General features: G+C 40.6%; 1 protein-coding gene across 3 annotated transcripts in view; it reads left to right on the top strand.

Annotated features, from left to right (window-relative positions):
* LOC149451183 (serine/threonine-protein kinase BRSK2-like) overlaps positions 1–27,675 on the top strand; it is a 425,864-nt gene extending 398,189 nt beyond the window's left edge. For 2 of the 3 annotated variants that reach the window (XM_089691015.1, XM_089691017.1), the window contains 4 exons: positions 744–867; positions 3,613–3,793; positions 15,133–15,222; positions 18,748–27,675. In XM_089691015.1, the coding sequence (XP_089547141.1) occupies positions 744–867; positions 3,613–3,793; positions 15,133–15,222; positions 18,748–18,971 (619 nt within the window). In that variant the 3' untranslated portion in view covers positions 18,972–27,675. The remainder of the gene's footprint in view (positions 1–743; positions 868–3,612; positions 3,794–15,132; positions 15,223–18,747) is intronic. The other variant, XM_089691016.1, reaches the window with a different exon arrangement.
* The last annotated feature ends 130 nt before the right edge of the window (positions 27,676–27,805 follow it).

Raw genomic sequence — 27,805 nt, 5'->3', positions numbered from 1 at the left:
CCTTTTTCTGTTTCGTCTTGTGTGGGGTCCTTTTTAAAATTCATACCAGACCCCAAAAGGGGAACCAATGTTCTTTTTCTTTAAACTAACCCCACTATTTTACTTATATGGCCACTGATTCCAGGGAATATAAGTGAATGGGGCTTGTTACATTACTGGTTGTTAAGGGCAGGGTGGAGACTGTGCCCACTGACAACCATTGACATTGGTAAGCTGTCAAGTATAATAGCTGTAGTAATCTATTAGACATGATGTTCAGCTACCGTAACTTGTGTTTTAACCAAACTGTAAACTCATCTATACTGACATACAGCCACACAAGGAATTCATCGATTTTAATGAGTTGACTGACTTGCATTGAAAGAACAGCGAAGAGTAACCATTGTATTATTAACCAGCCCTACAAAACAGTGATGTATATGTAATGATAAACTTTAGCTGCCCCCATGATCATACATAATAGCAACCTATACATGGAAACAAGGATTTTAAAGTGTTACATATCAAGCAACCACCACACACACACACACACATATATATATATATATATATATATATATATATATATACTGTATATATCTTTTTTTCCTCTTCTAACGTATTTTTATCAGGACAATGTAAGAAAATGCACTTAGCACTGGCACTAGCCTCTTTTCTCTTTATTTTAAATAAATGAACTTAAACTATCATTGTTACCATGACATTTAGAATTCCCTCTAACCATTTACTTTGTCTCAATTTAGGCTTGCAAAGAAGTCCTGGTTTGGTAACTTCATTAATTTAGATAAAGAAGAACAGATATTTGTAGTAATTAAAGACAAACCCCTCAGCTCTATAAAGGCTGATATCGTCCATGCTTTCCTCTCAGTAAGTACGATCTTTATTTACTGCATTGTATTTATTTGTGTAAAAATTGAAGAAATGCTGGGCCACGATTTTTCACAAAGGCCAACTGTTGCAAATTAGTATTTACAGATGATATATGTGGTGAGGCATAATGTAGAAAACATTGTCCTAATTTTTTTTGTATATAACAGGACACAGAGTAGTTAATAGTTATTACCACATGGGATGTCCCAAAGCAATGAATCTGAGGGTTAGGCAACACAGCAACAAGGCCAGCAAGCCCAAATCTCCAAACAGAAAAGAGGAAACAAAGCTGGCTGCAATGCTAGAAACTGGCATCCACAGAGGAAAAAACATCCACCTCGTTGGTCTTCTCTTCACATGTATAAGAAAAACATGTGAAGAGAAGACCAGGAAGCAGCCTTACAAACTTGAGCAACAGAAGTCTGATGCTGAATGACCCAGGAAGTACTGATATTCCTAGTGGAATGGTCCTTAACCAAAAAAGAACAATCCCCACCCTTGATTTCATCATCCAGAGAAATGAACTAACAAATCCACCAGTAAATGGATTTAGAAGCTGCCTGACCCTTACAAGGTTCTTCAAGCAGAACAAACATGGAATCAGACTGTCAGAACAAAGCTGTAGACATCAGATAGAATGCAAACAGCCCAAACAACAACCAAAGTGTGAAGCACCTTCCCTTTTGGATACTTAAAATTAGGAAAAAGGATAGCAATACAATGTCCTAAATCAAGTGAAACAAAGAAACCACTTTAGGCAAGAAAGAGGACTGAGGCCTCAACAAAGGAAAGGTTCCTTGCAATAAAGTGTGACTAACTCCAAGACCCTATGAGCCAAGGTAATGGCCACCAAAAAAACAACCTATGCATAAAATAAGGGAGTCTTTCAGGGGGTTCAGAGGGGGGAAGACAGCAAGGCCGACAAATCCAAGTTAAGGTTCCACGGAGATAGAGGGGGACACAGGAGGAACAATCCGAGTAACTCCCTAAACCAGGGGTGTCCAAACTTTTTTCAAAGAGGGCCAGATTGGATGAAGTGAACATGGTGGAGGGCCGAACATTTTTCCAAACATTCTTTGAACCATTACAATTAAATGCAAATAAATTATTTTATGCCAAGTTACCGTATTTTTCGCCGTATAAGACGCACCTGACCATAAGACGCACCTAGGTTTTAGAGGCAGAAAACAGGAAAAAAAAAATTCTGAACTAATGGACTGCAGACACAGTACAGGAGATGACCAGAGACTGCGGACAGCACAGGGATGACCAGAGACTGCGGACAGCACAGGGATGACCAGAGACTGCGGACAGCACAGGGATGACCAGAGACTGCGGACAGCACAGGGATGACCAGAGACTGCGGACAGCACAGGGATGACCAGAGACTGCGGACAGTACAGATGACTGCTGACCTTTGGGGAGGTGGGGAGCGGGTACCTGAATTTGACAGGTACCCGCTCTTACTTCCGCAGTTGTTCTTTGATCTTACCTGTTCCTCGATCCAGCCGCGCGCTGTCTTCCCGGCTTCTGTAATGGCGCTCGGCATGACAGCCGGGTGCTCAGTGCGCATGAGCGAGAAGCACTTGCGCTTTGTGATTGGTCCGGCGGCTTCTGGGATCTGTCATGTGTCCCAGGTACTGCCTTACCATTCACAAAAAGCACTGCTTCTTGCGCATGCGCACTTGGCACCCGGCTGTCATGCCCAGCGCCCACACTACAGAAGCCAGGAAGACAGCGCGCCGCTGGATAGAGGAACAGGTAAGGTCCCGCTGCAGAGCTGAGCGGCCGGCCCGGTATTCTGACACGGCCGCGGTGGAAATACCGGACCGGCCGCTCCATATTCGCTCCATAAGACACACTGACACACTGACATGGAGGGCCGTATTAAACCGACCCTCGGGCCGTAAATGGCCCGCGAGCCTGACTTTGGACATGCCTGCCCTAAACAAAGGCTTTGTCCAAGAACTGAGACACAACAGGTCTTTGAAAAAGCATGGCCAAGGCCAGGATTTGTCCCTTGATGGTACTCAAAGCCAAGGACATCTCTAGACAGGACCTGAGAAAAGCTAGAATCTGCCCCATGACACACTGTTGAGGACAGAACTTAAGAATTTCACACAAAGCAAAATAAGTATGATAGTATATCCTGCAAGTCAGCTTTCTAGCCTGGAAAATAGATCTTCAGAGAAACTCAGGAAAGCATCCATCGCCTTCAGACACTAGCACAAACTGAGGCTTAGCTGAGCTGGCCTTGGAGGGAATTCCTACCTTTATGCTGGCCAGTGTCTATTCACCTGAAGATGGCAGCATAATCCTTGTAGTAATGACTATTACCTGTTCTGTGTCCTGGGATAAAGAAAGATGCTTTTTAGCACTACCCTACATTGAACTTTTGTTTTTACATTGCCCAGTCTGAGGACTAAAATGCTTACAGTTGGAAACACAACTTGTACTTCTATTATATCGTGAATATAAATGATACCCTTATGTGACCACTTGTCTCTTGATAGTTAGGCACCCTGTGAGCTTTACTGCAGCAACATGTTAAATGTTTTTGCTGTTTATTACCTTTATTTAGTTACAACATGTCCCATAGCATCTAACAGCAGAGTATACTGTACAGCATTGATTCAATGTTAAACACAACATAGCAGAAAAAGTAGTATGGCCCTGCTTGTTAAAGCTTACAAAAGAACAGTTAAACGTTTTGCTTAATTCCTTCTTTTTATCTTTCTTTAGATCCCAAGCTTAAGTCACAGCGTGATCTCTCAAACCAGCTTCAGAGCGGAGTACAAGTCATCAGGGGGTCCATCTGTGTTCCAAAAACCTGTCAAATTTCAGGTGGACATCAGTTACTCCGAGGGAGCTGAGGCACAAAAAGAGAATGGCATCTACTCTGTGACCTTCACTCTAATATCAGGTAAACTTGCCGTGCATGCTAATAGAAGGAACAAATAGGGAGGACAGTTATTTTATGAGAAGATGAATTAATCGAATGGAAAACAGGCTGTTGGAGAGTTTCACACATCCAGTATATTCAGAAAAACTAGGAGCAAGTATAAGGCTCCTCTGTAGGGATGACATGCCTCACTTGCTGCAGAAGCTTCCAAGAGGCCAAATTGTCAATCATTCTATTATTTTGTAAATTTGGGAAGCACTCTGTAACACAGTTACAAAAAGCAAAACTGTTATTGACAGCTAAGCTTGACAGCATCTTCCATGATGGACAAGCATCCTCCCATGGCAGCACAATTCATTACACCATCACAAGCCTGGGGGTGAATTGCTTTGTTCCCACCAAGGACAATCTGCCCTGATAACATAAATTATTTTCAGCTTGCGATTCATTAATTGACAGGTTGTTACTTTTAATATTGGAGAATGGTCAGCTTTTAACTTGCAGCTGAACATTTCAAGACCTAAAGTAGATAATGGAAATTTTGTTAGTTAATTCTTATGTTTGTAGAACAGAAATGGAAAGCACATTAAATTAATTCAAAAGTAATTTTATAGTATGAAGAATGTGAAAGACCTGTTGTAAGCAATGCTTGTAATAAGCCATTTGTTGAACTGTTGAAGTTACACTCCAGTCAAAATTGAAATGTTAACACAAACAGGTAGCACAGCCTTCCTGTTCAGTACTTTAGTACTTTATCCAAAGATTTCTTTAGTGTATGTGTCCACCACTTCTGTTAGTAATCTGGTGTTTTGGAAACCCCTGCTTGTAACAACAGTGATCTGTTCTCGAACATGCCTACTATAGGATTCTTGCTGTCTCTGCCATACCAAACACTTAATGTAAAGCAAATGTCATTACCTGGAGGTTTCTCCAGTTTCTGCACCCTGCACTGAAGGCAAGGCTGTAGTCTCACTGGACACCAACGTGGCCTTCAACTGCATGGAATGACTATGCCTACTTCGTGTACTGCAGGTTTTCAGTTTCAGAACCAATTTAATATGCTGGATTAGGGTACTATACAACTCCCCTTAGGCAAAGACTAGAGTTAATAATTACATTTCTCCATCATTTTCCATACATAGAGGCACTTGTCTGGAATGACCTTTTTCCTCTATCCCATTAGCCCTGGAGATTGATCCCTCAGCTGATCTGATTCAAGCTGCCTCCCATATAAAACGTTTAACTATTCTCTTACCTGAGAAGAGCATCTCCCTATATATGCAGACTTTGATACACTTTAATATATTTAGAAGATCCCAGTTGGCCCCTTTACAATTTACTAGAGATCCTGTATGAATTTGGGAAGTGTTCATGCTTTAATGTCAATTGGGAGAGGATCCTCCTTCTTCACCTGGGCATAATAACAACTCAGATTTTATATCCCTCCTTTCAATTGAAGATTGGGCATAAATATAAGTTCTTAAGGGTTCCTATAAGTTCCTAATCTTCTTTCTTTTATTGATACACTACTGGCCAACATGAAACAGTGGATGGACTTAAATGTTAAAGCGGAGCTCTAGTTTCTTTGGCAATTTTTTTAAAAAGCCCCCCCGTTATTTTCTTTAGTTGTACAATCAAATTAGGATACTGTTACAAGTGTAATCATTCTTTTTACTTCTAAATCTGTCATTACTCACAGGATCCTGGCAAACAGGCAGTGGCCATTTATGACGTAGGCATCTGAAGCCCTCTCCTATTTGTTTCCGGAATTCGGTGCAGCTGGCTACCCAGTATGCACCTCCAGATCTTGTGCCTGCGCAGTAATGACACTGCGCGGCGCACTGTGTTGATTACAGGTTGCCATAGCAATGGCAGCATTGGTAAAAGTTCCCGCCCCCTTGTCATGGCAACCTCTTAATCAATTAATCCAGCGGTGTCCAAAACACAGCGTCTGTATTTCCTCCTTGCAGATCCTATTTCTCAAAAATGGTGCCTAACTCCTCCCGATTGCGTAACTTCCGGTCTCGAAATACCGTGAGATTTCACTATTAGGCTTCCTGAGGACTGCTGGGATAGGTTATGCTGATATCCCAGGAGACCTCAGGAATCGCCTAATGACGAAATCGCCTAGGTGGCCAGGACCGGAAGTGCTGCTTGTATACAGGAATAAAAGGTATTTAAAAAAAAAAGAAGGATATCCATTTATAACTATACTATGGGTGGGCTTTCTAATATCAGCAACTTGTAAAAATGGGTGGAACTCCGCTTTAATGCCTACATGGCTACAGAGACAGCTGTGGTCTCCTCCTGTGAGTCCTTAAAAAACTCTGTATTCTGTGGCCCCCTACCTCTCCCAACCAGTTACAACTATGATTTCCACCACCATCAAACTAATTACATATATGAATAAAACCTTTTTTAGTTAAGACTGGATCAGAACCCCCAATTGGCCACTGTGGGTAATTTCTCCTATCCAGAACTACTTAAGTCACCCACAGCATGTGTCTGATCCTCCCTGGGTTTTAAATCCCTAAAGCGTTTATTTACAAATGGTAGTATGGTACCTCTTTTATACCTCCACGAGGAGTTCAGAATACTTTTTTAACTTACCTACAACTCTCTCATGCCATCAGGGCACAGTTTGGGATAAACAGGTTAGTTCCCTCTCATACCTATGGTATTATACTGATCTGATGGATGACTGGCTGGAATTTGAAGACACCTAAAGTATATACCTTCACTCCTGTCACCCATAGATACTGTCATGGGCAGGGTTCAAGCTTGGAGACCAGTGCTATAGCAGTAGGGAGACTCTCATCAACCAGCAGGATAGGTATACAAGCAGATCACCCTGGTGAATGATACAGGCTAACCCGAGGTGTGGCATCTAAATACTAACCAATATTCATCAGAGCTCCTGATGGTTGAGATAGGTTTTGCTGAATGTTAGTACCAGGTTGCAGTCCTCAGAATCGCCCCACCAAGAGGTGAGCAAGCTGGGTTCCAGTAGCAGATATAGCAAGTAGGAATCAAGAAGAAGCATAGTCAGTAAACAAGCCAAAGGTTGGTAACGAGTTGTAGCACAGATATGGAAAGCAGCAGAAGTGACAAGAGCAAGATATTGGCTGGATAGAGCACAATAATCTGGCAAAGAGGAAATGGAAAGGAATGGCTTTTTTTTTATTATTATTATATAGGATTTATATAGTGCCAACAGTTTGCTCAGCGCTTTACACTATAAAGGGAGACAATGCAGCAACAATATAGTTCAATACAAGAGGGTTAGGATGGCCCTGCTCCTTAGAGCTTACAATCTAAGAGGGAGTGGCTGGTGGTACAAAAGGTAATAACTGTGGGGGATGAACTGATAGGAGGAATAGAAGATTCCATTATTAGCTGAAGACAGGATAGGCTTCCCTGAAGAGATAGGTTTTCGGAGATCACCTAAAAGTGGGCAGGGTAGGCGATAGTCTGATAGATTCGGGTAGAGAGTTCCAGAGGATGGGGGAGGCTCTGATGAAGTCCTGGAGACAAGCATGGGAAAAGGAGATAAGGGAGCTAGAGACCAGGAGGTCGTGGGAGGAGCAGAGAGGACGGTTTGGGTGATATTTGAAAACAAGATTATTGATGTAATTTGGGTCAGAGTTATAAATGGCTTTATATGTTATTGTTAATGTTTTGAATTTTATTCATTGGGCAATGGGAAGCCAGAGGAGGGATTGGCAGGGAGGGATGGCAGATATGGAACAGTTAGTAAGGTGGATGAGTCTGGCAGCAGCATTCATGATAGACTGAAGAGGGGATAGCCTGTGAATATGTAGGCCAATGAGGAGGAAGTTACAATAGTCAAGGCGAGAGATAACCAGGGAGTGAATAAGTTGCTTAGTAGTTTTAGAGATTAAGAACAGGAGTATCTTGGAGAAGATGCGGAGGAGAAGTCTACAAGATTTGGACAGTGATTAAATTTGGGGCTGAAAGGACAGATGGGAGTCTAGGATTACACCTAGTACCCTGGCATGATGGGAGGGACTGATGGTTGTATTATTGATCTTGATGGAGAAGTCGGGAGGGGGCATTGGCTGGAGGGAATAGTATGAGCTCAGTTTTAGAAAGATTGAGTTTGAGGAAGTGGAGTGACATCCATGCTGATATGTCACTTAGTAGGTTAGTAATGCAAGCCATTACTAACTTAAAGCCATGGGAGTTTATCAAGTGACCAATGGAGGAGGTGTAGATGGAGAAGAGAAGGCGCCCAAGGACAGAACCTTGAGGGACCCCTACAGAAAGAGGAAGTGGAGAAGAGGAGACCAAGTTATAGGTAACGCTGAAGAAGCGCTGCGATAGGTAGGAGGAGAACCAGGAGAGAGCAGAGTCTTGGAGGACAAAGAAGTGAAGTTTTTTGAGGAGGAGGGGATGGTCAACAGTATCAAAAACCACAGAGAGGTCAAATAGATTAGTGGTTTTAGCAGTTAGTAGATCATTAGTGAGTTTTAGTAGGGCAGTTTCAGTGGAGTGTAGTGAGCGAAAGCCAGACTGTAAAGGGTCAAGAAGGTTGTTTTCAGTGAGGTGTTTAGTGGTTTCTTAGGTTAGGAACGTGCGTATTTTGGCGATGTTGCAGAGGTGGAGTCTGCACGAGCTTGTTAAAGATTGGACTTGGGGCTGGAAGGATAGGTTGGAGTCCAGAATGACACCAAGTACTCTGGCCTGCGGGGCGGGTTTGATGGTGGCGTTGTTGGAAGTGATGGAGAAGTCAATGGAGGGTGGTGTCCGGGCTGGGGGGAAGACAAGAAACTCGGTTTTGGAGAGGTTCAGTTTAAGGAAGTGGAGCGACATCCAGTCTGATATGTCGCTCAGTAGGTGTGTGATTCGGGTGGAAACTGAGGTGGTGAGGTGGGGGGTTGAGAGATAGATTTGTGTGTCGTCGGCATATAGGTGGTAGTTGAAGCCATGAGAGTGTATGAGTTGGCCAAGGGAGGAGGTGTAGATGGAGAAGAGAAGAGGCCCGAGGACGGAGCCTTGAGGGACCCCAACAGAGAGGGGGAGTGAGGGGGAGGTGGTAGCATTATAGGTAACGCTGAAAGAGCTTCTGAAAAAACTTTAGTGAGCTCTTCAGTAGTAGCAAGGACAAAAAGGGAAAGTTTTGAGGGAGGTTTAAGATATGTTAAGTGGGATAGATGTCTGTGCAGTGGAAATGCCCCTACGAATTGCATCAATCGTGTTTTTGAAATGATTTGCAATCTCGTAAACAGTGAGTTACGGGTGGAGGTGGAGAAAGTAGAGAGTTAAATGTAGAGAAGAGACGACAAGGACTGGATGACAAGGTATTAATAAGAGTGACAAGGTAGGCTTGTTTGGCTGCATGGAGAGAGGAATTATATTTTAAGAAAGCAGATTTGTATAGGGTGAATGCTTGCTGGGATTTGGTTTTACAACACAATGGCTCCAGTGCACAACTATGTCTCTAAAGATTTTTGGTGTTGTTAGTCTGCCAAGGTTGTAATGGTCGGGGCCTGATACTTCATGTAGTTAGAGGAGCAAGTGAGTCTAGTGTGGATGAAAGCAAACTGTTGTAGACAGAACTGGCCAGGTCAGGGCAGGACAGGAGAGATTCTGTCATAGAATTGCAGAGTGGAAAAGAGAAGGGTTTAAGTTGAGAAAGTTTCTGCGGGTAATTGTTTGCTGCTTGGACGGATATGTGTTTGAAGATGAGGACACTGCGAAGGTGATGAGATTGTGATCAGAGAGAGGAAAGAGGGTGATTGTGAGGTTGTAGGGAGTGCAAAGATGGGAGAAAAGAAGGTCTAATGTATTCCCATCAGAATGAGTGGACGACTATGTTCATTGTGTTAAGGCAAAAGATGGCTTTAGGTTAAAGAGTTGGGATGTAGCTGGGTTGTTCACATTAGTGGAGATGTTCAAATCTCCAAGAAAGATAGTGGGTATTTCAGAGGAGAGAAAGTAGGGTAGCCAGGCCAGGTTTTAATAGGAAGTTCAAGGGTCAAGGTTCAAAACAAATAAGACACAAGGCAAGGTTGTCTTAAGGCACAGGTGTCAAACTGGCAGGGCCGCCAGATTGACACCCTTGTCTTAAGAGATCAGGCAGGGAGCTGTCCAGCATCTCAGGTGACTCGGCAAGAAGAGTTACTGCCAGACACTGAAGAGGTCTCAGGTTCAGATCTAAGACCTAACAGATACAATTATAGAAATTTAATTTATCCAACAAATATACTATACTTTGGTTGCTCTCGACAACCTGGATTTTAGACCTACCCCTCTATGCTTGAAGACATGTGGTGAGCGAGCAGGTTTCTTCCATTTCTTCCAGTCATGTGTTTACCTGGGTTTTAGTAAAAAAATACAGATTTCCTTTGGATGTCCTTAGCTCTTTCAAATATTTGTAACGATTTGCTTCCTGGGTGTCTTGGAGGACCTTCAAATAGACTCTCATGCTAAATGCTTCCTGTGAATTCTTTCTTTAACTAAGAGAACTATCTTCTTGGCATGGAAAAGACCCACCTCCCCCACTTTGGAAATAAAAGAAACAAATGGATCTGGTATTACCATATGATCAAAGGGGTCTTCCACAACAATTTGGGGCCCATAGCTTGCTTTTGTTTTCTCTGTTCCAGAATCACTTTAGAATGTTTATAACACTGTTGTTATAAAATGCATTTTAGGACAATTATGTTACTGAATCCCTGAGCATAAAACAATGTAACCCTCATTGCTCCTGATGCCAGTGATACCAAAAGGCAACAGCTATGAGGTTTTTATCTGTGGTGGGTGATGCACTGCTATCCCCACCCCTTCCCTGATAATAACTTTGGAAGTTGTCATTTGGCAAGGAGTACTGCTGGGAACGGAATTTTTGCTTCAGTGAGTAGGCAGGCAGTGGGTATTGTGATTGACAATGGATTGATGTGACTGACAATGGATTTAGGGAGCCATTTTTTGGTATTTTTATTTTTGTAGGACTTGTCAAGCAGAGGGTGTCTTTATTTCTAGGTTACATTTTTTTTTGTGAATGAGTAGGGGCACTTTGTACCCAACACTTATTCATGTAAGAGGGTAGAATCTGAGAGCCTTCTTATTTTAGAGGGTTCCAAATTCCAATAAGCCCACCACCTACAGACCCCTCATAATAACCGAGGCAGGATTGTGGGACAAGGCCCTTGTTTTCATCAATATAGGTCAAGATCCCCCCTGGAAGGATACCCTTCCATGTTGAGCTATGGTTCAGGGGGGGACATGCTCATCCTCCCCCCATCCTTTTCATGCATGCTCGAATTAAGCTTGAATTAGGTGGAAACCATGCAATTTCTTTTATTCATGGGGTTCCTCCTTGAATCCATATCAGAACTGAAGTGTCTGCTATTGAATTTGGGGTGACATCACCTATTTTTTTGTTTTTCACATGGGGGTCTCCTTTAAAATTCATACCATACCTAAAGGGCCTGGTATGAACTATGGGAACCTTGCATGGCAATTGGGGTCCTCATTAACATGTATATCAGATGCTCATCTAGGAAAAGGGTCTGGGATAGATGAAGGGAATCCATGGTCATGTAAGCAACGAAAAAAATTTGAGGGTTCACTCATAATAAAGCCCATCAGATTTGCACAAATTTTAGGGGGGACCCCAAACAAAAAAGCATAAAAGAACAGTGTCAGGTCCTCCTCAAATTACAACCAGATCCTTTGGGGGAAACCCGCACAAAAAAACAAAAAATAGAAGTGTGGGGATCCCCACAAAAATCCAGATCAGACCCTTATGTGAGCATGCACCATTTCTGGCCAGGAAAATGGAGGGATGATCTCCTTTCCTGAGCCATACCAGGACATCTGCACTCAACATGGGAGGGGTATCTTTCCATAGGGTGGGCACCCCTGGCAAAGCATTTTGTCCCCATATTGATGAAAACAAGGGCATTTTCCCCACAAGTCCTAGTGGTTGTGGGTGTATGTGGATGAGGGGCTTATCAGAATCCGGAAATCCCCCTCGTAACAATAAGGGTTATACAACACCCCTACCCATTCACAAAAAAATTAAACCAGAAAAAAACATATACACACAATGTTAAAGTCCTTTATGAATGCTTCATTTATACTTTTAATACATTATACAATATCATAATACACTTCGGTAACTTTCACTTTGATTGCAATCTTTTTTACAAAGTAGACAATTTTCCCTTTATTGTATGTATTGAAATTTATTTTAATAAAAATTTTTTTTTTTAAATCTGAACAATCCTTTTTTAATCAGTTGTAGAAGGGATGTGCTGCTGGAGGATTATATAAGGGGTTGCTGTTTAGAACTGTTTTCTTATTAATTGTTCTTACTTCCCAGTTGATCAGTTATGGCTGGATTTTCCCTGGAAAGGCGAGACTTAGGAAAGTAGATGTAGTCTATGCAATAATGGCATGGTCAGTGTGATCAGGTGACATTTGTGTCTATTTCATTTAATACTGTTTGGTCTATCAAATTTGTGAGATATGATTGAACAGCTCAGGCAGATGAGACAGAAAAGGAGTGATAGAAAAATAATTTTTAGGAAATGTATCACACAAAACATAATGGAGATGTTCCAAATGACCAGGTTGCATTTTTCAATTCATATCACCTATTCCAATTTTTCTCAAATTTTCTGGAAATATTGAAAGGTATTGCCAAATTTAATGGTAAAAAGACAGGATTTAAATTATGACGGACACCTGGCTTATTTTAAAGTTTTGGGATTTTGTTAATGCTGCCTTCAGTTTTAGGCATTCGTATGACTCAGAAAATCTGGAGACATAACGAAAAAGGCATGGCAATGTAAATTCTTATATATTAAAGCATTTTGAGTATTTATATATTAGAATAGATGGAGATGTGCACAATGAAAAAATGTGTTTAGTTTCGGAATAACGTAATAATTCTTTACATTAATCATTTAATTTCATTTTTTATAATAATGAAAAATGTTAATGCAAAATAAAATGAAACGGATACAAAAGAATGACTGGAACAAAACTAATTTTGGATTAATTAGTTACAGTCAGGTCCATAAATATTGGGACATCGACACAATTCTAACATTTTTGGCTCTATGCACCACCACAATGGATTTGAAATGAAACAAACAAGATGTGCTTTAACTGCAGACTGTCAGCTTTAATTTGAGGGTATTTACATCCAAGTCAGGTGAACGGTGTAGGAATTACAACAGTTTGCATATGTGCCTCCCACTTGTTAAGGGACCAAAAGTAATGGGACAGAATAATAATCATAAATCAAACTTTCACTTTTTAATACTTGGTTGCAAATCCTTTGCAGTCAATTACAGCCTGAAGTCTGGAACGCATAGACATCACCAGACGCTGGGTTTCATCCCTGTTGATGCTCTGCCAGGCCTCTACTGCAACTGTCTTCAGTTCATGCTTGTTCTTGGGGCATTTTCCCTTCAGTTTTGTCTTCAGCAAGTGAAATGCATGCTCAATCAGATTCAGGTCAGGTGATTGACTTGGCCATTGCATAATATTCCACTTCTTTCCCTTAAAAAACTCTTTGGTTGCTTTTGCAGTATGCTTTGGGCCATTGTCCATCTGCACTGTGAAGCGGCGTCCAATGAGTTCTGAAGCATTTGGCTGAATATGAGCAGATAATATTGCCCAAAACACTTCAGAATTCATCCTGCTGCTTTTGTCAGCAGTCACATCATCAATAAATACAAGAGAAGCAGTTCCATTGGCAGCCATACATGCCCACGCCATGACACTACCACCACCATGCTTCACTGATGAAGTGGTATGCTTAGGATCATGAGCAGTTCCTTTCCTTCTCCATACTCTTCTCTTCCCATCACTCTGGTACAAGTTGATCTTGGTCTCATCCGTCCATAGGATGTTGTTCCAGAACTGTGAAGGCTTTTTTAGATATCGTTTGGCAAACTGTAATCTGGCCTTTCTGTTTTTGAGGCTCACCAATGGTTTACATCTTGTGGTGAACCCTCTGTATTCACTCTGGTGAAGTCTTCTCTTGATTGTTGACTTTGACACACATACACTTACCTCCTGGAGAGTGTTCTTGATCTGGCCAACTGTTGTAAAGGGTGTTTTCTTCACCAGGGAAAGAATTCTTCGGTCATCCACCACAGTTGTTTTCCGTGGTCTTCCGGGTCTTTTGGTGTTGCTGAGCTCACCGGTGCGTTCCTTCTTTTTAAGAATGTTCCAAACAGTTGTTTTGGCCACGCCTAATGTTTTTGCTATCTCTCTGATGGGTTTGTTTTGTTTTTTCAGCCTAATGATGGCTTGCTTCACTGATAGTGACAGTTCTTTGGATCTCATCTTGAGAGTTGACAGCAACAGATTACAAATGCAAATAGCACACTTGAAATTAACTCTGGACCTTTTATCTGCTCATTGTAATTGGGATAATGAAGGAATAACACACACCTGGCCATGGAACAGCTGAGAAGCCAATTGTCCCATTACTTTTGGTCCCTTAACAAGTGGGAGGCACATATGCAAACTGTTGTAATTCCTACACCGTTCACCTAATTTGGATGTAAATACCCTCAAATTAAAGCTGACAGTCTGCAGTTAAAGCACATCTTGTTCGTTTCATTTCAAATCCATTGTGGTGGTGTATAGAGCCAAAAATGTTAGAATTGTGTCCCAATATTTATGGACCTGACTGTATGTCATTACATTATTTTGGATGCTTCAAACATTAAAGAAGAAGGAGCTTTTTGGCTGTACTTCTCCTGTGGATCACAGGAGTGCAGTTTGTTCTACACTCCTGTGACCCGTTTTCAGCTGAGAGCAGACTGAAGTCCGCTGTTGGCTGACATCCCTCAGCGAGTCCAGGCTGGAGAAAGATCTCGACTTCAAAGTCGGGATCCATCTCAGAGTCTGGTGCAGCAACTGGCTCAGCCTCTCAGAGAAACTCCCTCCCCCTCCACAGTCCAGTGTGACTGACAGTTCCGCTCTCTGCTCAGAGTGGAGAGGAGAACTCAGTGATCAGTGGTCATGCGATCGCTGAGTTCTCACAGGTGCAGCATCAGACCAATGCTGCATCCACCTAGGTAAGTTTAAATAGGGGGGAAAAAGCCCTACTTCTCTTTTAACAAACTATTGCATCATGTTATCCAAATGAAACAAATGAATATGAATAGATTTCATTGTTTCAATATAATTCATTTTGGATTTGTGGAAATTTATTACTATTGTGATTTGGAGATTCGTAAACATGACAGTAATGATAATTTCATCTGAATTTTGATTTGTAACGAAGAGATTTTCACGTCTCATGAGAGATGTACTTACATCTGTGTGGTATCACTGCCTGTTTATCTGTTCTGTTCATGTCTCTCCAGGTCCCAGTCGCAGATTTAAGAGAGTTGTAGAAACAATTCAGGCGCAGCTGCTGAGCACACATGACCAGCCTTCAGTTCAGGCCCTAGCAGGTATGTACAAGATTATCATTATATTCTAAAGATGTGCATTAACCAGAAAAGCAAGGCAATTATGTCCTTCATTGACTTCCATGTACTAATATAATGTTTCATTAAATATGTATGTACCGTTGCTATTACACATGCTCAATGCAGGTAGTATACAGCACGGCATATGATTTTTGAGCAGGGCAGTCTTTTGAGAATAATTGCACCCCAGAATTAGTCACCTATAGCAGAAACTAGCTATGCCTGCTTTGACATAAAGCAGAACTTAAATGAGAAGTATGGATTAAGCAAAAAAAATATACATATACTCACCTAGGTGGATGCAGCATCGATCCAAAGCTGCATCTGTCCCCACCAGCTCTAAGATTGAGAACTGAATGATCAAAGAGCACTGATCGCTCAGTTCTCAGTGTTCCATGAGCAGGGAGCTGGTGTCTGTCAGTCACCAACTCTCTGATCTGCCCCTCCAGCCCTCACTGGAGCTCTGGGCTTTAGAGGAGGTGGCCAGGTGCCAGTCTAGGCTTCTGGGTGAATCCTGACCATATAGCCAGGATCTTTTCAGAGTCTGGGCTGGCCCTGTGACATCACCCGACAGCGGGTTTCAGCCCACTGTCAGCTGAAAACGGGTCACAGGAGTGCAGCTATGCAGAAGAACTACACTCCTGTGTAGCCAAAAAAGCTTAAGCTATACTTCTCCTTTAACTATATCTGAGCACTACAAAGTGAAAGTTCTATTTAATTCATTTTCAAATTAAAAGCAAAGTTGTCCATCCATCCATGCCTCCTTAATTTATTTTGTTAAGAAATCACCTTGAAAAACACCATCTGCCCTTAGCTGAGCATACAGGCAGGAGGGTGTGCTTAGCTGAGAAAGCCCCTCCTCCCTTCCTCCAGTCAAAAGATAAATAAATGCCCATAAAGACTCCTGGGATGTATGACATCATTTGGCTTAGGCCAGAAACCAGGAAGTATCTGAAGAAATGCAAAAAAAAAAATTAACGCATGTAAATACACTGCTTAAAAAAATTAAAGGAACACTTTGAAAACACATCAGATCTCAATGGGGAAAAATATTATGCTGGATATCTATACTGATATGGACTGGGTAATGTGTTAGGAACGTAAGGATGCCCCATCGTTTGATAGAAATTAAAATTATCAACCTACAGAGGACTGAATTCAAAGACACCCTGAAAATCAAAGTGAAAAAATTATGCATTAGACTAGTCCATTTTGCTGAAATTTAATTTCAGAAACTCAAAATGGTAGTAGTTCGTATGGCCCCCACATGATTGTATGCATGCCTGACAACATCGGGGCATGCTTCTAATGAGACGACGGATAGTGTCCTGGGGTATTTCCTCCCAGATCTGGACCAGGGCATCACTGCACTCCTGGACAGTCTGAGGTGCAACCTGGCAGTGCTGGATGGACTAAAACATGATATCCCAGAGGTGTTCTATTGGATTTAAGTCTGGCAAGCATGGGGCCATTCAGTGGTATCAATTCCTTCATCCTCCAGGAACTGCCTACATATTCTCGCCACATGAAGCCAGGCATTGTCGTACAGCAGGAGGAACCTGGGACCCAGCGTAGGGTCTGACAATGGGTCCAAAGATTTCATCCCGATACCTAATGGCAGTCAGGGTGCCATTGTCTAGCCTGTAGAGGTCTGTGCATCCCTCCATAGATATGCCTTCCCAGACCATCACTGACCCTCCACCAACATAACATGCTCCATGGCGTCTCCAGACCCTTTCATGTCTGTCATATGTGCTCAGGGTGAACCTGCTCTCATCTGTGAAAAGCACAGGGCGCCAGTGGTGGACCTGCCATTTCTGGTGTTCAATGGCAAATGTCAATCGAGCTCTTTTGTGCCCGGCAGTGAGCACAGGGCCCACTAGAGGACTTCGGCCCTCAGGCAACCTTCATGAAATCTGTTTCTGATTGTTTGGTCAGAGACATTCACACCAATGGCCTACTGGAGGTCATTTTGTAGTGCTCATCCTGTTTCTCCTTGCACAAAGGAGCAGATACCGGTCCTGCTCTTTCTACAGCCCTGTCCAGCTCTCCTAGAGTAATTGCCTGTCTCCTGGAATCTCCCCAATGCTCTTGAGACTGTGCTGGGAGACACATCAAACCTTCTGGCAATGGCACGTATTGATGTGCCATCCTGGAGGATTTGGACTACCTGTGCAACCACTGTAGGGTCCAGGTATCGCCTCATGCTACCAGTAGTGACACTGGCCATAGCCAAATGCAAAACTAGTCAAAAGCAGTCAGAAAAGATGAGTAGGGAAAAAAATGTCAGTGGCCTCCACATGTAAAACCATTCCTGTTTTGGAGGTTGTCTCATTGCTGCCCATCTAGTGCACCTGTTGTTACTTTCATTAACAACAAAGCAGCTGAAACTGATTAACAACCCCCTCTGCTACTTAACTGACCAGATCAATATCCTAGGAGTTTAATTGCCTTGATGCTAAACTCTGATTAAAGAGTGTTCCTTTAATTTTTTTGAGCAGTGTATAATATACCTTCCTATCTATTTACTAATGCTAGCAGTATAAGAATTAAATATGGTAAATGGTAATGTTGATTGAAAGAGTAGAGTTCCACTTTAAAGCATTAATAAACCTAAAGCCAAAAATGTAATATATTGCATTTTACAAATTCCTAGATGGGGTTTATTTGTACCTGTTCATATGGAAAGTAAGTTTCTGAGAGTGCACCTGGGTGACGTGGTGTGTCAAGTTTGAAGTGGATGGAATACTTCAATGGCTTGGCTACAAATTCACTAAAACTATACTCCTTTTTTTGTGAAACTGATTTCATTTGGAGTACTATGGGGCTGGTCCTGTGGAATATAAATTATACATAATATAATATGCAAAATAGCGAGAACCTCTATTGTCCAAGGTAGACGGGAGGATCTGAAAATACAGTTGCTGAAATCTCCCCAAAGTTAGGAGAAGCTGATGGCAATTCAGCCTTCTTACATCCACCCAAATTTGAAATAACAGTTTTCACTGGACAGACCCATAAAGCTGATCTGTGGTATAAACACGTCTGTTACACTGTACTTTTGCAGCATTATAACAATAAACATTAACCTAAGTCCGAAGTACTTACCATTATCGAAGGAAATAATTTTCCAGGCTTCCTTCAGTGCCAGTTGCGTGACCAGTGCAGCAGCATCAGTCACATGATCTTGTTTGAAGAGAAGGCCAATGCTAGGGCATTGCTAGTTGTTAAATTGTTAGTTCTATACATCCATCCCCAATGCCCTTTTAGCAGGGGCCAACTTACCAATGCTGGAGCATACCATCCTTCATAAATTGTATTTTCACAACTTCATTTACCACCTGTTTGGAGTACAGTAGGTTAGACATGAGTTTGGACTATACATCTGCTTTAAAACTGAGTCATATGTCATTATTTCTGTTGTCAACCTGCATTCGGCTCTCTGTTTGACTGTTAGGTTGTAAGTTCCTTCTACAAGCGATAAGTGCAACTAATGATTTCATTTAGGAGCAAATATAACAGCAAGAACCCAGATGGAGTGTTCCCTGGATCACCTTCTCTTCTCGCCACCAGATGAGAAGAATGGACATCAAAGTCGACCGCCAGGCACTCCAACGCGAAGCTGCCAGAACTCACGGCGCTCCGAGCCTGACATGGCAGAGCACCATCGGCGGGGATCCTCCAAAGACAAGAAACTTTTGGCTTCCAACGGAACGCAAACACAGCCATGACCTTGGGGGAACACTTGGTGTCAGGACATACTGGCACAGATCTGATCGAACACTACAAATATGAACAAAATGATGCAAGAGAAGGCAGCGCCCTGATGTCTGAGAGAAAACTTCTATGGATACTCTTACATATAGGTACACAGACATATATCCTATCCCAGGTGTACACACATACACACACACTTTCACGTGTGCCAGAATATAGACTGTTACGCATACCCAAGTTGCGACAAATTGGTCATTGATACACAAACATGTACAACTGCACGAACATACAGAGCAATGAGCACATACACCGCAAAAGAGCAAGAGAGCAAGACGCAGGAGCTACTTGTTGGCATTACTGTGAAGATGTAAATATTTCCAAAAAATCAAAAATAAGAAAAAAAAAACGGGAAACAGCAAATGGAAATCAAGAAAATAAAACAGAAGGATACAAAATCTATGAAGAAACTGAAATTCTTCATTAATATGTTTATTTTTTTTTTTAAATATATTTATTTATTTATTTATTTGGAAACCGTTTGGGAGTGGGGCTATTTAATTTCACAATTAGTCTTTTTTATGGTTTTGTTTTTTTGTTTTTCTGGGGCAGCTGAAGACAAAAGACCTTATTTGAACATGCCCATGCTGCATACGTTTGAGCATAGGGTGCTCATATTTCTTGGTTCAGATAGTTCCATCCTTTTGTGAGGCTGCAACATAGACTTGCAACATGTATGCAATGGCAATATTTCACATTCAGGTTTTTAGATCAAGTGGAAGACAAAGTGATTTGTGGATAATGTGTGTATATATATATATATATATATATATATATATATATATATATGAAATGTGTGTTAGGAGAGTCTATTTCTATCACATACAAGCTCCTTGAATCTTCATATCAAAGGGCTCCTAGTGTAAATCACACTATATGTGCAAGCTGCATGTGTCACAGTAGAAAACAGTCCATGAGTTTGACTTCTTGTCACACCAGCAGTCCATGGTAAACACAAATGGGCCTCGTTTGTATGAAGTAGGAATATTCTGCCCTATAAAAGAAGAGACAGATTGAATAAAAAAAATCTGATTTGTTGCTATATTGGGCAACATATTACTTATTTAAGAAAATGAAATTAAGCCTAAAGATATTTTGCAATACAGAACTGGCTTCTTGTTATCTTCTAGCATTGTCCATGGGTCAATTTTTGTCAAACCAATAATATACCAATATACAGCACTGGCAGGAAACAATTAAAGCTCAATTGACATCTTTTACAAAATGTCACCCATTGTTCCACTAATACAGCCTGTCCCCCGCTACCAGCTTGCAGCTAAGAGGGACAGCTCTCTTTTTGAGAGAAATAAAATTGATGCAGTGGTTACCATGCCCCATATGGAATCACCAATAGCTCTGCAGTCAGCAGGAAGTGTGAGCTTTGCTGGTTGCAAATTGATTGGCATGAATTGGTAAAGGGTGTGATGGACTGCTGCAGCAAGAAGCTGCTCCCACAGAGAGAGCAAGAGCCCTAAGCTGTCAGCTAATGGTGGGAAGCAAGCTGCATTAGTGGCAGTGAGGTATTCTTACACTCATATCACAGGTAAGACATTGAAACCCTGTTAATTTGTGCACCATTAAATGACAGATGCAATTTTGTAAGAACTTCCATAGTGATTTTTGAAACCTGCTGCATCAGACAAAAAACTGTTTGGCAGATATTGTTTTTGTAAACTACATGGAGCTGAAATAATGAAAGTCAAAGGGAATCCATTGCTGGTGCTTTTCAGTCTTATATAGAACAGGCAAGCAGTAGGGCCAATACAAAAAGTCTTCTGATCTTTCTTACAGCAACAATCCGCCTCAGAGGTGTCTGGCTGCTCTCCCTCCTCCCTGTTCCATAAACATTAACACACATGTTCAGGCACCTTAAAACATGCATGTTTATTGCCAAGGTTGGGGAAAGGTTTCATTGAATTGTTCCTGCACATTTTAACATCATTGTTGGTCTGTAGCTATCTGTAATTATGAAAACACTGGCTTTCGACAAAATAATCCCTCCAATATTTTGTTCTAAAGCGGACCTATACTTAAATTTCAATTTAAAGCTACATTAGCAATTTTGTGGATAAGAATAAATAAAAAGTCATAGAAGGTTGACATAAATACATTCGATGGAGACAATTCTGCTGCAGGATCCTTGCAGTGTTGGTTTGGTTACCAAAGGCTGGACTATTGGCCATGTGATTTCTGTTAAAGGTAAGGATCAGACTTCAGATTAGCTGATCTTTTCCTGTAGCATAGATCTACGCCTTTGCTCATGTGTCCTAATAGAAGCCTAGGACAGCATTTTCGTGAGGGAAGGTAATATTTTCAGTCCCTCTGTGGTTTATCAATCCCAGCAAGACTGTTAGCTTTGGGTTAAGCATAGGTCCATTTTAACTTGGAAAACACCATCTCTTTACATCTATTATATCTGCAGTACACAGTCTGTAGTACAGTACATTTCTGGGGTACAAACAATTCCCAAAACGCAACAAAACTATTTCCAGCCCTCTTGAATCTTCAATTGTCACAGGGATGTCAGAAAGGCCAGGCATCTGTTAATGAGCCCTCTTGTTGGCTATTTCTCCACTCAGCTGCTACAACATGAATATTATTATTATGGCAATAAGGCACCTCCAAAGTAGGAATTCTAAAAATCCTATAGTGCCATAACTTTATAAGGTCACTGCAACAAGTCTGCTGTGATGCCATCCCAATTGTTCAGTATGTGACAGTTGTTTCATGTAAACGTCATTCATTTTGAACCATTGATAAATATATATATTTATAAAATATTTACGTATATTTCTATTATATCCAGTAGAACTGATGAAGAGGTAGTCAATGGTCAATTGTTATTATTTTGCTTCCAATAAGTTAAATATCTCATTTTCAGGGCATTATGACAAATACTCAAATAACTTTGCATAAAAAAACCTCTCAAAACCACATTCACATTTAAAATGGCCATATAATGTAAAATAATAATAATAAATATGTTTGTGGAACAGTGCAAGAAGCAGGAGTTAAATACAAAGCACAGTGCCCATTGCATCCAATCCTCTGTCATGATTTTAATAAAACAATTCTGATAGGTTGCAGTGAAATACTGCTCTTTGTTTCTCACACTGTTTGTTGAAAATGGGACTTATTCTGCATATTTTTTTATGTCATAGCTGAGCAGAAGTGGAAAAGAAGTACAAAAAGTCATGCTCCCATGATGCAAGAGGAGTGTTCCCTGTTTTGGGCTAAAGGGGGGCTGGCATAGTTCTAAAAACATTTTAAAGGTATTAGGGCCTGTGCTACACCCCCTTGCAAGCAGTAAAAGTGTTAAATGGTTCCAATAAAGCTCATTTTAAGAAAAGAGATTAATACACACAAATATATGTGAACTGTATTGTTCGCCAGAGGCTTTGTAATTCTGTTGAGCCACTTTTATGATTCATAAATCCCTGCCAGACAGCAAAGCTAGGAGAGTTCCACCACTTTCTTTGTTAAAGTTCATACAAAGGTGTTGCTTCACCTGCAGATTGGGCGATAACGGAGCAGCTTGCCACTTATAAGCCATCAACTCTGCTCACTCTGTTCTCTCCTCCTGTCAGCACACGTGCATGCTGCAGAGATCGCTTAGCAGTTCTGCTGCTGCTGTACAAGACATGATGAGATGCTGCAATGCAGAGAGATACTTGCAATTGTGTTAGTTTTATGTAAAAGGAGAACACAGCTGCAATTAAATTGTGTTTTTTAGTAACCAACTGGAATTCAGCTTTTAGTGCTTTCAGCACCTCTACATTTTCATTTAGCCTGAAGTTCTTTTACATATTTAGACCATTCAAACACAGGAAGCTATACATAGAACTTCTTAAAATGGTCAAAAATCACAAAAAACACATTACTGCATTGTCCATTAAACACATGGCAAATCAGTCATTTGGAATGATATACCCTGTATATTTAGAGGCACACAATATGTATATGAAATGCTGGAGTTATGTCCAGCAGCCAGTAAGAACAGATGGGGAAGGGTGTGATTGACACACAAATCAGATGTTATTAACCTACCCCAAATACACTTGGGCCTGGCTGATATCTAGCTTACGTAGCTATCTGCTCTGCACTTGATTAGTAAATATATGAGCAGTACTTCATCAGTGAAAGAAAGATGTTATAGCACACATTTTCAGAAAAACAAAGAGTGCGCACAGGAAGCAATTTAGCCATACAAAGGGCACATTACAATACAATTGTGTCTGCCAATATCACCTACCTTGTGTCCATAGAGAAAGCAGCCCATCACTGGACAAGCGAATGTTTTCCAGCTACTGAGGATGAGCAACATGCAACTTCTCACCCATCTAAACAAATCCATTATTTATGAAGGTGGTATCACTGAAAAATATATTAACTGATCTACCACTCAACAGAAAATAAATGAAAGCTTTAATTTGTTATATTTATGATCAAATGCGTCTCTCAACTTATGCACATTCACATGCACATTTTAAAATAATGTTCTGCTAATTAGACTTCATCTTGAATGTGTTAGAGGAAGTTATCCTTAAAATAAACTCCAGTCAAAAGTGAAAATTAGGCCTTAGGATGCACACAGGGAGCATAGAACGTCTAATCAGTACTTTGGTTTTCCTTCTAGGCATTGTTGTAGCAGACGGTTTCACCAAACCTACGTTCTTTTGTTATTCAGGTGATCTGAAAACACCTGTTTGGGATGCAGTAGCGGAATTTCCAAACATACTTCAGGCTCCCTGGTGCCTCATATACAGCTTGATGTAAAAAAACAGTATTTATTGTGGCTACCAATCCCTTTCAAACTTGCCTTGGAAGTTGAAAAGTTTGAATGTGGTTGGTGATGCAGGAAACTGAAGGCCACAGAAGGCACAAGCACTGGCACCAGGAAGTATGCTCCCAGTCACTCTGAGGAACTATTTAATTCCTCACTGGAATGGATTACACAGAACTCCTGTGGAGTTTAAAGTGTTAGTTTACCTTTACTGGAAAAAATGTAAAGGTGAACTAACACCTTCTCCACCCCCAGTATCTGCCTCTGGGGTGGTCAAGCTGTCAGCACCCTTGCAGCTACTCCATCAGTCCAGGAATTTTAAATCCCTAGCTCTTCTCTCTCTTCTCCATCACCACAGCCAGTACGGATCAGATGGATTCTGATTAGTCAGAGCTGTCAATGGGATTTCAAATCCCCAGATCTCTAGAGTGGCTGTGAGGGTGCTGACAGCTCACCAACTGCAGAGGTAAGTACAGTAGGGGTTTGCATGGCAAGGGTGTCCAGTGTTAGTTCACCTTTCCATTATTTTGTGTACAGGTGAACTAACCCCTTTAAAGCAGATAAAATATGTAATGTTCTTACATAATGTTACGTAATGTTCTTTAGGAGGGAGCATACATTCCACATTAACAATTAGGCTACCAAATGTAGTGTGTGCTGTAACTTGCCTCCAGCATTGTACCTGTTTCTTCTTGCTGGAGGCTGCCATTTTGCTGAAGCCCAGAGCCCATGGGTCAGAGTAAATCTTTAGGCTGTCAGCAGATCGATCTCTACATTTTCGGCACAGTACCGGAAAAGACAGAGCAACTGAGCATGTGCAAAGCAGGGTGAGAAAGTGTATTACTGGATTTTGAACAATGTACACATTCATTTTTAATGTTTTACATAGTTATACCTGCAAAAGGGGCCAACCTCAAGTGATCTAGCAGGACTTAATTTTCACTAAACTAACTTGACTAAAGTTTCACTTTAAATACAGTTGCACTGCTTTGCTGATTGGTATCTTCTGTTGCCTGCAATTTCTCCTTAAGGCATGCAGTGCGAAAGAGTGCCACTGCAGCTCAGTAAACATTACTAGACAAGAATAGATAGTCGTTCATATATTTCCATCAGTGTTAAGCACACATTTAAGCTCATGGGTAAAGAATTTGAAATTAAAATTTGAAGACCGTTGACAGTCAGAGTGTACAAGTCAAAGATTTACTGAGTGTGCTTTAACTTAAATAGAAAGATAATTTGGGCAGAAGGCAAATGGCATTAATAAAACCTAATCTACACACTTTCAAATTGCCTTCCACAGTCATAAATTTTACAGATTCATCTGAACACTTATGAGCAGCCAGGCCCATCTGTTCTGAAAATGAACAGCTTACTTAGAGTGGAATAAAATCTTCTACACTGACTTCTCCTAGCTCTAATGATGTTCGATGGAGGCTTCCTGCTATCAGACATCACACATATTTATTGAAAATGAACATTTATTCATCTAGCCATCACTAATTTCTCTTGTTTTCAGAATAGAACATATATAAACTAAATACACTTGTACTTTTATTACATCTAAGATCTGGGTGATAGCATGAACAGTCCAAGTTTAGAGATCTGTATCTGCAAATGTTCCCGGTTTACTTGAACACTGAAGGTTATACATGTCCCAAGGTGCTGTAGGCCCCTTGATAGCTTCATTGCTAGTAATTTTACAACCCCAGAGCTATTATACTGACAGCAGTCAGTCAGGTTTCAGAGTGGTTTAGGTAGCACAGAGTTTTTCAGAGTTGGAAAAGAGTAGTCAATAAACCGCAAACAACAATAATTGCAAGCTCAGAATTGTTTTTATAGCAGCTACAATACATTTTGGAAACACTGATAAAAAACAATGTGATGCCAAAAAAAGAGATCGGTTTACTCAAATAATAGTCATTATTACTTTCCCCCCTTTGGCTGGCCTACTCTTGGAGCATCATAGCAAACATAGAGAAAATATAGGCTGTAGAATAAAAATACCTCATCACTGACAAAGTGTGGTTGGTCAGAGTGGGGACCTGAAATGTCTAACCCTATGATATAATGACATGAAAATGAGCTTCAAAACTCTTCTAATTTCCACATTACTTGAGTAACCCACAAAGTTGAAACAATGCACATACACAAAAGTTAAAGTAAATCAGTACTCACAGCATCCAATGTATGTTAACTAATAGTACAATGTGCATTATATGATACCAAATCATGTACTCATTGTTTGGTGCCTTGATTGTGACATTGGGGGATGTTCCTATATCAATACCAATTTTCAAAAGGACAGTATTTTATAGCATCTCCACTCCAAGAGCCTCTAGCAGCTCAAAAAGGACACAGTGTTCAAAAATGACAAATCTTATGGTACCTGCTATTCAACAGTAACTTGCAATCATTGTAAAAGTTTATTTTAAAGTGTAACTGCTTTCTGACAATGTTGTAACCAGGCAATTAAGTGAGAAGAAATACCTAAAGTAGACCTTAAATAGCAGTAAATACCTGACAGAAGTGCAGACATTTCTCCAAATGTATAAAAAAAATTGGCTGCAGTACATAATACCATCAAATTCTCAAAAAAAAGTAGTGTTTTTACACATTACACAATATGACTGCTGCATTTCATGTCACCATGAAGATTACAGTATGCTATGGTGATCACTGTCACTATTCTAATGATGTCACATTTGAAATGCTAGGATTAAATTAAAATGATGTTGGTGCCACAATGAAAATATCCTTTAGTGCCATAGTATGTGTAGACCTTAATGCCATCATCCTCATTTCCTACAATGCCACATGTCTCTATATTCAAACTGACTGTACCCGTCAAAATTACATTAAACACCTGACACATTGTCAAAATATTCCAGGTTGCAGGATGGACCACCTCTTCTATATCACAAGATAACCATGATCTCCAGTATATCTGATCTTCTATATCAGTAGAACAAATGCAGACCTGCCATGCAATTATTGAAAATAATACACTGAAAGCAGAACAGTTTATATACAAACTCCTTTTGTTACATCTTTATATGCTAGAGTCTTCTAAAGATAATACACTTCAAGAACCCCCATGACTTTTGATCAGTTGCCTCTACCAATATTTAGAACAAGCATAGCAGAGAGACTTATACCAAAGTTCAAATTTTTAGTAGGATTTAGAATTGTTTTCTTTTAAGTTTGGTTAATTTGGGTGCTGAATCTTTCGGCTTGTTCGTGTGACTTGGTAATCTGGATAGAGAAAAAGGAATGTTGAATTTGTGATTATACTATAATGTATATTTATTCTTAACATTCCATGAAAATTGCATTTATTTTGGTATTGTACACAGTTGGGGGTGGATGTGCAAAGTAATGGTCAGCCCTCAGTTATCTTTAGCGGTTACTGTAATGCATTATCCACCAAAGATTGGAGGTATTTTTTATTAGCTTTAGAAGGAAACTTCCCTTGGGAGCATAATGCAGACTTTGCAAAGAGTTAACTCTTAATGTGAGCTACAACGCATGCTGGCGTGCACATTCTCCATATTACATGTATGTAAATCCCCCCCATCACAGAACCAATCTGTCTTCCATCCCTAGACCATCCTCCCTGGCCCATCGAGCTCTGCTGATAATTGAGAATGTGATTTCTAAGGGAAGTCTAGCAGCTTTTCCCTATGGACATGCCCTTCATATTTATCACATTTTTCTTTTTAATGCTTTACTGTTATTTTTCTGTTTTGTGATCAGTTACTGGCTCCACCCCTTGGATTTTATCAACTAATTTCTGTTTTATTTTTATCCTGTATTTTCTTTCAGCTCTGTTTTAAACTATGCTCTAAAACCAATTACAAATGGTAAAATGAAGAACAAAACTGGTTTCCTGGTACTTTGTTGCTAATAAATACAAGAGATGGTATGACATGGAAGCAAAACCATTATCTGTTAGATATATTGTGGTGCAATGACTCTGATCAAAGGGTGTAAAGTAAATTTCTAGTGAAT

This window comes from Staurois parvus, unplaced genomic scaffold (assembly GCF_062004578.1).
Source record: "Staurois parvus isolate SC_StPar_1 unplaced genomic scaffold, SC_StPar_1.0 ptg000548l, whole genome shotgun sequence".
NCBI lineage: Eukaryota > Metazoa > Chordata > Amphibia > Anura > Ranidae > Staurois > Staurois parvus.
This window is presented reverse-complemented; position numbering and strand designations above follow the sequence as displayed.